The sequence below is a fragment of the Trachymyrmex septentrionalis genome, unplaced genomic scaffold (genome assembly GCF_001594115.1).
Source record: "Trachymyrmex septentrionalis isolate Tsep2-gDNA-1 unplaced genomic scaffold, Tsep1.0 scaffold311, whole genome shotgun sequence".
NCBI lineage: Eukaryota > Metazoa > Arthropoda > Insecta > Hymenoptera > Formicidae > Trachymyrmex > Trachymyrmex septentrionalis.
In genome coordinates this window covers 174,404-186,158 of record NW_017305476.1, presented here as the reverse complement: position 1 = coordinate 186,158, position 11,755 = coordinate 174,404, and the positions used below count along the sequence as shown (strand labels likewise).

At 31.1% G+C, this 11,755-nt stretch overlaps 1 protein-coding gene and 1 long non-coding RNA gene across 2 annotated transcripts in view; one reads left to right on the top strand and one right to left on the bottom strand.

Annotated features, from left to right (window-relative positions):
- The window catches only part of LOC108749758, a 9,557-nt gene extending 1,559 nt beyond the window's left edge, over window positions 1-7,998 (top strand). The window contains exon 3 of the long non-coding RNA XR_001939389.1: window positions 7,930-7,998. This is a non-coding gene — a long non-coding RNA (uncharacterized LOC108749758). The remainder of the gene's footprint in view (window positions 1-7,929) is intronic.
- LOC108749755 (transmembrane and TPR repeat-containing protein 4) overlaps window positions 1-11,755 on the bottom strand; it is a 32,838-nt gene that overhangs the window by 17,756 nt on the left and 3,327 nt on the right. Inside the window, exons 3-7 of the mRNA XM_018488687.1 lie at window positions 10,829-11,012; window positions 9,115-9,294; window positions 8,582-9,039; window positions 8,119-8,502; window positions 7,896-8,003 (exon numbers count right to left, since the gene is read on the bottom strand). Coding sequence (XP_018344189.1) covers window positions 7,896-8,003; window positions 8,119-8,502; window positions 8,582-9,039; window positions 9,115-9,294; window positions 10,829-11,012 — 1,314 coding nt within the window. The remainder of the gene's footprint in view (window positions 1-7,895; window positions 8,004-8,118; window positions 8,503-8,581; window positions 9,040-9,114; window positions 9,295-10,828; window positions 11,013-11,755) is intronic.

The following is an 11,755-nucleotide window of genomic DNA, read 5'->3' as shown; positions in this document are numbered from 1 at the left end:
AACAGACAAAAAAATATTGATAATTGAGAAAATAGCGGCTTGTCAAAAAAATCATCGATTTCGCTCAAAATTTTTTGCAATAAAAATGCAATAAAAATAAAAATATATAACGAGTTGTTTTTTTATTTCATTATACGATAAAGGGATGTTTTCTCAACATGCAGTTCAAAGTGGAAGATGATCGGTCCATTAGTTAGATATCACACCAACAATTGCAAAAAATTTGTTTCGAGAAAAACGCGTTTAAAGTTTCAAGTGTAGAGCTGAATATCTGGGCGCCGAATTAGTTGCTTATAACTTCACTAATTTTATGAATTTCGAATTGAAATTTGTTGTATATATTTTTAACATTTCATATTACAATATTCCGTAAAAAAAAAAAATTGTTTTTGGCCTAAAAAATAATAATCCCTCCTTAAGCGATTTTTAATAATTAATTTTTCAGTAATGAATATTGCAAATATTGCAAAATATCACAAGATTTTACGATTCAATTTAGTTCGCCCTACCTGTATATGAGTTAATAATATAATGAATATACGTCAATAAAATGTAATGAACACTACATGCAGGGTGTTTGATATTAGGTATAACACTGTTCACGCATAGGTAAAATCGACTAAATCGAATCGAAAAATTATGTACCATTTTGCAGTTTTTGTAATATTTATAGATATTAATTTTTTTAAATGCTGAGTAGCAGCCTACCGCTAAATACAAGTGTGCGACGACATAGCTAGACTGCTCACCATCGTAAGTTGCTAGACGCACAAGAAATTGTTTACTTTACTACAAGCGGTCTTGACAACACACAAGGCTATTAGCGGCGAAAGAAAATATCTCAAACTGCGAGTCGTTAGTGTGATACGGCCATAAGATAATCGTATGCTGCATGCTTGCATTTGATGGTAGGCTGGATGAATACATACTTATTCGGTGATCTTTGGAAATTAATATTTTCTTAGTATTGAAAAAATTGGAAAATGGTAGAGAACTTTTCAACTCAGTTTAGTCCGTTGTGTCTATCCATGAACGGTGTTACACTTAATATTACACACCCTGTATATAGGGTCCCAGATAGCAAAATGCTAGCAGTACGCTAGCGGCTAGTATGCCAGCAATCGATCATGACATTACAGCAGATTTGAATCTACTACTTTCTCATTAAGCTTAGTTCCTAACAGCATAATTTGCCAACATAGAATAACGATAACAAAAATATAGCATTATATACTATCACATCATAGCAGCAAATATGTAACAATTATCGGAAATAAAGTTTGTCATATCAAATACTGACAGCAGAAAAACAGCAGAAATCAAGCATAATCTGATATTACATTGTGACAGCGAAAACGCGGCAAAGCTATAGCATAATTTATCATATCAAATAGTACAGTAAAAACATAGCAAAAATCGAGTATAGTCCATGATGGAAGGGATAACATGGTGTATGCAGTTGGACAGTGTCTCTCTCTCTCTCTCTAAATCTCTGCCCTCTGTCTATGGGCTGTTCATAAGGTTCAAGGGCTACAGCTATGAAACGCTAAACATGGAACGGTATTCATAGTCCGTTTTTATTTTAAAATTGTCTTAAGATGTTAGTGCAATCCTCAGATTGACTTACATCTTGCACAAGAAAAGATTCAGTACCAATTTCACAATGCGAAACAGGCCGGTATTCATAGTCGATTCTTACATTTAAGACTGTCTTAAGTATAATCTTAATATGTCGTAAGTCAATTCGAGGACTGTATTAATAGCTTAAGATACATGATATTTAAAACAGTTTTAAAATAAAAACGAACTATGAATACCGTCCCATAGCGTTTCACTTTAACTTCTTTCTTATGAATAATCCTAGATGGAGAGGGCAGAGATTTATAGAGAGATACTGTCCAACTGCACACACCATGTTATTCCTTCCACCATGGTATAACCTTGTCCAGCTGACCCCCTACCATGTCGAAATAAAAAAAGCTCTGAGCATAGCTCAGAATTTGAAGCAATTTATAAGCTTCTAAACCCCGCAAAAAATTTTTTTGAGCTCATTTCGGTTAGCAGGAATCTTAATCTAAAGGTAGCGGAAGAGAGGGGGGGGGGCTAAGTGGACGTCCACTCAGCCTCTCCACCCTTAAAATTGACAATAAAAAATCGCTCCCAGGCTCAGAATTAGGAGTTTTTTATGAGTTCTTAAATCAGTGCTCTTTCGATTTTTGAGCTCCATCCTTTATTTCCAAGACTAGTCTACACTCAAGAGGTAAGTCATTGAAAATAGGACTACATCTAAAACTTCATTAATGAATATGATTCTGGCATAAATCTAATACAAAAATATATATAATTAATTTTTGAACTGCAACCTCTTAACAGGAAAACCACTCTTTGCCGTTTTCACGCAAGAGAGAACTATGTTTCAGAATGAGAAAATAAATCATTTTATAACGGGAAATTATTTGCTGATTTAAGAGCTCGCGAAATATGCACAAACCGATTTTTGAGCTGTAATCCCCCTTAGCAAGAAAACTACCCTCAGTCCTTTTCACGCAGGCGGTGATTTTCCTGTTAAAAGGACAAAGGATGGTTTTCCTGCTTAGGAGTTGAAGCTAAAAAATCGGTTTGTGCGTATTTCGCGAGTTCTTAAATCAGTAGATAATTTCTCGTCAAAAATGATTAATTTTCCTATTCTGGAGTATAGTTCTCTCTTGCATGAAAAGGATGGGGAGCGGTTTTCTTGCTAAAGGGTTGGAGCTCAAAAATCAGTTTGGACATATTCCGCGAACTCCTAAATCAGCAGATAATTTCCAGTCATCAAATGATTTATTTTCCTATTCTAGAACATAGTTCTCTCTTGCGTGAAAAATGCAAGGGGTGATTTTCCTGCTAAGGGATTGCAGTTAAAAAATCGATTTGTACGTATTTCGCGAGCTCCTTTAAATCAGCAGATAATTTTCCATCATAAAATTTATTTTCTCATACTGAAACATAGTTTTCTCTTGCGTGAAAAGGACAAGGGGTAGTTTTCCTGGTAAGGGTTGGAGCTCAAAAATTAATGATTATATATTTTTGTACCAGATTTATGCCAGAATCATATTCATTATTGAAGTTTTAGATGTCCTATTTTCTCAATGACTTACCCCTTGAGTGTAGATTAGTTTTGAGGTTGTTTTGGGAATAAGGGATGAAGTTTAATAATCAAAAGAGCACTGATTTAAGAGTTCATAAACAGCTCCTAATTCTGAGTCTGGAAGCGATTTGCTATTATTAATTTTAAGGGGCGTGAGGGAGAAGGTTAAGTAGACGTCCACTCAGTCCCCTCATTTTTAAATTATTTCTGCTAACCAGGGCGAGCTCAAAATTTTTTTTGCGGGGTTTGGAAACTCATAAATTGCTCCAAATTCTGAGCTATGCATTTTTTTATTTCGACATAGTAAGGGGGGAGGACAACTGGACAAGGGTGTATAGCCTATCATCGACGTGCAAAAACGCAGCAAAAATTATGCATAATAAATAATTATATTTCATCATACAATTTAATTTTTATTAAATAAATACAAATTAAAAGTTATTAAAGCCTGACTGGTTACAATTCATGCCAAATTATATATTTTTGTAATACAATTATATTACAAATACATTTCGATCCTTAATATGGTCCTTTTCAACAGTCTAAATTATCAATAATTAATTAGATCAATCGCTTATAAACGCCTCGATTTTGTACATTGTATTTCTTTTTTGTCATTTCACATATCGCAATCATATGTTTGAAACAAATCGCTTTAAATTGAATAAAAACTCATAATTCGTTATGTGCAATTTTTAGTTGTCATTTTAAATGAAATCAGATGAACAAAAGAATCCTGGTTCTCAAACTATGTCCAAAAACATTAAAGAATCATTGTAATATGATAATGTCGTTATACATTGTAATTAAAAGTGTAATTATAGTTATCAGTTTCAAAGAATTTTATTTGATTTGTGTTTATTTGAAATTTATTCAGTAGAGCCACCTAATATATTATTATAGTATTTTATTTAATAAATGTATTTTTACTTAAGAGACGAAGCGCCATTCCGGCCTGAATGTTGAACTACTATATATTATATATTCATTTCAAATGAATTAATTTCTGAAATAATAATTACGTGTCAATATGATTATCAGACTATCAACGCAATCAATCTGAAATATTAATAATCCTCCCAAAATTTCCCAAATCTTAAAAAACTGTAATAAACTTATTGCGAAAAATATTGCCTCGGCTGGGAGTCAAACCCGGATCTCTTGCATTTCGTCCTAAGCCTTTAGACTATCGAAATATATCTTTATTAAAGAAGTACATTTAATCAGAATAAGATTTTGCTGAATAGAAATTGCACTTTTAATTTTTTTTGCATCTTAAGTAATGTTAATAAATGAACAATTCTCCACATTGAGAGAATTGTTGCTCGGTTTTCAAAAAAATCAGTTTAATATTCCGAATTTTCTAAAAGAATTGTGTCAGAAATTTGCACTAACCGCGATATATAGTATTTATATTTGTCCGTTATAGAAATTTAAATATGAGATAAATATTGATAGATACGTCATATAGAGGTAAACAGAAGAACTATGGTCCAATATAACATTTCCATGCCGTATTTTTGCAATTACTTTTTGACACAGCAGCACATTACTGATTTTTGCCATGTTTCACCATCATGCCGTACAATCAGATAAAATTTGTGATGACATTTGCTAATATAATGATATATGCTAGTATATGATGATATCACGTTATGCTCAGTTTAGTTTCTGATAACATTGTCAGCATGCAATGTTCAAAATATATTGTTTTTATGCCAAGAACTTCTACTTAATTTTCAGGATTTTTTAAAAATATATCTTGATATTGGAAATGCCCGTTTTCTGCTACATTTCTACCGACACTAATTGAGACAGATCGACTACTGCCCGAGTTCTGCCAACATAGTATGTAGCACACAAATAGTAATACATGATCTTGGCAGACTTGGCTGGGATAGGGTATTTTAATTGTCCCAAGCGGATATCTTAGAAACTAAGAGAGATACAGGAAAAAATTTGATATAAAAATTGTAGATTTTCTTAAGAGAAAGTTGGGCATAACAGATTTTTTTATATGGGGCATTACCTGTTTTATTGAGAGTAGTGTGCCCGATGAATACAAAAATTTGTAATTGAGCTCCAAATTGTATTTATTCAAAATTTTCCCATAAAGAGATGTAATCATATATTCATTCAAAATTTTGGGTTTTTTTAAAATATTTATTCACAAAAAACTATGAATATTTAACAAATATTCATATTTATTCAAACAAAATATAAACTGAAAAAGAAAGTTCCAATAAGCAATTGTTATTCCTTAATTATAACCGGCACTTTGATGATTTAAGTAAAAAAAAAAATAGAATTTTATTTATTTTTATCATTGTAATATTCAAATTTTATGAAGGAAACTTAAAAATTTTCAGAAATATTTTAGAAAGCAATATATTTTTTATTTATAAAATATCTATTTGATAGTGTCATGCATATTCCGATATAATTCCGGTTACATCACAGTAAATACAATAATCTTATAAACATTTTATAAGATATCTTGGGCGCGTCGTTCATTATGATCTGTGGACATTAAATTCTGAAATATATTATTTATTTTCAACAAAAATATCTTTGTTTAACCTATAGACACCTATATAGATTGCAAAGCACACGGTGTAATCGTAGCCATTGGTTTTATAAATTTTTGTTTTTTCTTGCAGGCTTGCAAGTTATGTACAGATAATACAGAGTAAAAGTGAATACAAAACGAAAATATTCGTAATCATAAAAAAATATTCATTCAAATGGAATGAAAAAGTATTTATTCATTTTTTTTACGAATCAAAAAGAAGTGTATTCGAATGAGTATTTTTATTCATTTATTCGAATATTAGGTGTATTCACCGGACACACTAATTAAGAGGCAAGAGAACTCATGTAAATCAAACACCCTAAAGAGTTGAAATCCCCGTTATGTCCACGTCATTCATCTTGGGTAATGCTAAGCATGGGAAAATACATGTCAGTTGTGATCTGGAGCTGGTTGATTATCAAACATAATCCAGATAATGAATAAAAATAAAAACAGGATATATGCAATTTTGACTCCTTCCTCTCGCACGCACGCGCGCACGCACGCAACAGATTAAGAGGTCTAACCACCCTGAAAGTTTGAAAAAAATCGAAATTTTTTTTTGCATTTTTTAAAAGTTTGAACCTTTAAGAATATTTTAAGCCAAGATAAAGTAAGGCCATTTTATTATATAAAAAAATCATTTCGAATCTTCTTTTGCGTTTTTTTCGAAATTGCATGTTTTTTAAGACGGATGTAAACTTTTCTTCGAAGCTAACAATCCGATTGACTTCAATTTTTGCAGAAATCTTAAGAAGATTATTTATTGTGTAATGTACGATTTTTTTATGATGATATGTTAATCCATTTATTTATAACAAATTTTTTAAGTTGTTTTAAATAGAAAAAAAATGTTTGTTTTCCAAATCGAGCTACTTTCTACATTTTTCAACAAATTACACGATAGCTGTTTATAAGAAAATATTTTGTTTTTTTATTTTAAACCATCCTTCCCTTGGGAATGTTACACCCGTCCGATCGAAGAAGCTTTACGCGAATTGATCTATAATTTAAACTTTTTAATTAATCTGTTTCAAAATTTACAAATTTACAGTTTGAACATTGTACGATATATTATATTACACATATTAGGTTAAGTAAAAAGTCATCGCGTTTTTTTAAAAGACATCTATCAGTAAAAATTACTTTCACAATTACTTTCGCAATTACTTTCTTACCAACAATATAAATATATCTTGATATATTTATATTGTTGGTAAAGTTTCAGCTTTAAAAATCTCTTTTTTAAATTATACGATACGACAATTTTTAATGGAGTTATGAGCAATTAAAGTCAAAATAATTCTTTTATTTAATCCGCGATAACTCAGTAATCAAAAGTCGTAGGAATATTAAAAAAAAAACGATTTTGTAGGGAAAGTATCAAGCTTTCACGATACGTAATCGAAAATTTTCTCAAATTCGTTTTGGACACGTTACAAATCCACAAAGTGAGAAGAAAATTTTTCGTCTTTTTCAGCTCGTAGTTTTTGGTATGTAAAAATTATCAAACTCATATAAACTTAAAAAATGTGATAAGCTTTTAAAAGTAGAGATTTCAAGCTTTAAAACCCTTTTTTTAAATTTGAATTTCATTCATTATTGACGAAGATATTGTATATACAACTTTGAGCTAAAAAATACGCGATGACTTTTTACTCAACCTAATATAAAATATAAGTTAATTCTATGCAGTAGTTAATTTAAAAAAAAATCTTAATTTGTGCTTATTTTAGACCTTGTTAGAATGATTAGACTCTTTAAATCCGACTGAATAACCTGAAGTACCTCCGTGGTACACTTTGTGTAATGCTAATGTTAACAGTATAGTAACTGTCAAGTTTTTTATCGAAAAGTGCTTAATGAAAAAAAAAAACTTTATTATAGTATTTTAAAAACGTCTTGATTTTAGCTATATGTAATAAAAAATAGTGATTCCTATTTATAAAATTCATGTTTGATCTTAACTTGGTAACGTTCCATATACAAAATCTGTTATTTCCATCTTCTTTCCCCCAAGAAAACCTTTATACAACTTTTATACAAACTTTTTCCTAAATCTCTCTTAGTTTCTGAGATATCTGCCTGAAGCGATTTAAATGTTTTATCTTGTATATAAAATCTCGTTGTGATATAAATGAATTTATAAATTGATGCAACTATTCATCTTAAATAACGATATTTGATCAAACTTACTGTATATTAACAGCTTGTTTAAATAAACTTACAGCCTTCAAAAGCTGCCCATCATCTTTGAGTAAATTACCAAGATTGTTCATAGCTTGAGCATAATTTGGATTTAATCTGTGTGTAGTATAAAGAATATAAATATATAATATTAAATTTCTTAGAAGAAAAGAGATTTTAGAAAAATAAATTTTAAGAGAATTTACAACTTTATATAGACTGTATACAGTACCGTAAAGCCTCTTGATATTCTAATTTGGCAAGGTCAATGTTTCCTGCATCTGCAGCATTTTTTGCAATGTTATAATGCACTTTTGCATTGAAAGGACATACATCTAATGCCGATTGAAAAAGCAGTTTCTCATTTTTCCATTGAGTACTCCTTATCCAAGAACGTATAAACAATAATACAATGAGCATTGTATAAGCTAACAATGACGTTTTAGGCAAAGAAAATCGGGCGGAAAATTTCTGTAAACCGATAACAACCAACAAGCAATATCCCGCCGAAGGAATATACAATACTCTCTCTGCCAAAACAAATCCAACATTGAAGAAGATATTACTAGCTGGTAGAAATGGGCAGATCAATATTGTAAGTCCCATAATTACATATCTGTAAAAGTATGTATTTTATACATGTATCATTCTCAATATATATGTATCTTTTTAATTTTAAAAAAGTTTCAGATTACCTTAAAGTTTTATTTTTACGAGAGATAAACGTGTACATTATTAATGTTCCAAACATGAACCAGAAAATAATGACTACAAAAGTTCTATAGTCGTAGCTGGTGATCAAAGATATACAACCCATTGACCAATCAAAACAGAGCCATATAGGGCAGATAAGTAACCATATATTCAAGCAATAGATATAGTTATAATTAAGTATACGAAGCAATATGTTATCCATAAAAGATGCTGGATTATCTACTGATTGAAATTTTGGAATTGAAAACCCCATAACACTGAATCTTAGAAGTATAAGTATTATTGCAATAAAAATAAGTGCAGCAAGCCGTAACAAAATATTTTTATACCTAATGCAGTTATTTAAATTTTGATCGACATGTTTAAATAAAAAAAAATTAATTACGTCAATTGGATATATTTTATTCACAATAACTATATCATATATTGCGCAAATACCCTAAAAGATAAAGACAAGTATCTGTTATTGTTATATTTAAGAAATTTAGTTTAAGAACGCAATTTTGATACTTACAATAGCAGTAATACCAGTTTCTTTACACAGCATCGCTGCAGTTATGCAAATAGTAAAACTGGACATAGCAACCCATGCATGTAATATATTTTTTGCATATATCATATGATTATACAACAAGATCGATAGCCATGTAAATAAACCACATAACAATTCAGCACGTCCGACAATTCCAGATACCTGACGTACGAAGAAATAAATATAATTATAGTGTATTCTGATATATAAATATATATATACTGATATATAAAGATTAACCTAGGAATAGTCATCTAATTTTTTAAATGAATGATCACCTGAATTTTTTTACAGTTCACTGTTATTAATAATACACTGTTAAAAATATAATATAATCATATTTTTAACAGTGTATTATTAATAATTTCAAATTAATATAATTTCCAGGTTAACATATACGTAGGCTGCTGGAAAAGTTCTGCAAACAATATGAAAAAAACATGTAAAATTCGGTAAATGGCTTTATTATTTTTCGAAGTATTCGCCTTTAAGATCGATACATTTTTGCATACGCTCAAACTAATTTTCGAAGCATTTTTTCCACTCTAGGGCTGTAACCTCAGAAATCAGTGTATGAAATGTTCCAACAGCTGCTTCAGGCGACTCAAATCGCTCACCACGCATCTTATTTTTAATGTTTGGAAACAAAAAAAGTCATTAGGTGATAAATCAGGTGAATACGGACAATGAGTTATCAATTCGACATTATTATTGGATAAAAAATTAACGGTTTGACGTGCTATGTGACAGCTGGCGTTGTCATGATGAAGGATGATGCGACGATTTCGGCTTGTTCTACACAATTCATTTATGACTTCTGGCAAACAAATTGTTGTATACCAATCAGTATTTATAGTTCTTCGATCCTCTAAAGCCACGGTTGTCACATGTCCGGTATAACCGAAGAAACAAGCAATCATTTGCTTGGCAGCACTGCGTGAACGAATAACTTTTGTTGGTTTCGGTTCATTTTGAAATACCCAAACGAATTGTTGTTTACTTTCGGGCTCATACGAATAGATCCATGTTTCGTCCCCAGTAACGATGTAGACCAAATTTGACCGACCTCGGTTGAATTTCTTGAGCATTTCTTTGCTCCATTTAACACGAGCCTGTTTTTGAGCTTCAGTCAAATTGTGTGGGATCCAACGACTGCAAAGTTTCCGTAAACTCAAGTGATCATGCAAAATCGTATGTATTGCTTTCATGTCAATGCCTAAGGATGCCTGAATCTCGCGGTCTCGCTCAATCATTTCACGCACAGCATCAACATTAGTGGCAACAACAATCGTGGATGGACCACCTTCACGGAATTCATCACTAAGAAAGATATGTCCACGCTGGAATTTGGCAAACCAATTATAAACAGTCCTATTGGATGGTGTTTCATCCCCAAAAGCCAAATGAAGTCGATCGATGCATTGTTTCGGAGTTAGATTACATTTGTAATCGTAAAAAATCATTCCCTGAAAATTTTCACGCGAAATTTCCATTTTCTTACAAAATAATTTCTTTTAAAATACTATGCAAACAACACTAGTTGGCTTGGGTACAAACTGTTAATTGAATTATAGGTTAAAAACGTCTAATTTTACGCATAGTAGCAGAACGTTGACGCCACTGAAAATACTAGATTGCAGAAACTTTTCCAGCAGCCTACGTATAATGATAATGATGTATTTATAATTATAATTACAGCCTCTGTATGAATTGGATGTACTGCAAATAAGGCTGCGGCGTAAAATGAAATGCTCCGTCCTTCTGGTCCCAAAAATATATTGTATACAAATAAAGTTAGTAGGCAAATCATACTATGCAATATTATATTTACTATATGGTAGTCCTGCGAAACTAAGTCTTGTCGTAACCAAAATTGTAGTCTACAGAAAAAGAAGAGGAAATTAATTTTTATAGTGTTATGACGAAGTATTATTATATATACATATAATATATGCAAATATAAAGTGTTCCAAACTATCCATGCACTCCTTTTAAAATAAAGGGAAATGATTTTTATGAGAAATCAAAAATTATGATAAGTATATCGAGTACACAGTACCAAATGGTGATATATTCAACTTCTGGTTTTGATCAGAAATGAAATATCCAAACAGGAAGTTGATTTTAAAAAATGGAACATAGTATTTTTTTATTACAGATTCTACACGTAAAAACTCGAAACATTCTTAAACATTTTCTTCTTGAATGTTTTTATTGATCTTGAAATAATTTTTAAAGTAAGTGGAAAACTTTAATACTGCTCTAAGCGTAACCCAACCAGGGAACCAGGGAAACATGGTAGATATCTGATCTCGTGTTTATCTCTATGTGTATGCGCGCGCGCATTTGCATGCGTACTTGCACACACGTGAATATTTTTGAGTAAAATGTGTACTTGTTTAAGCGAGGTGTTCAAAGCAATCAAATGTTACGAAGCATCTTTACTTTGGAAGTAATTGATTGCTCGAAAAATTTTATCGTCATCTAATGATCGAATTGTTCGCTTAAACACGTGTACACATTCAGTTATTCAAAAATATCCATGTGTACAAGTAATCAGATACATATTCAAATGTGTGTGTGCACATGCACCAGGGTTGTTATTAGAGATGTGCGGGTATCC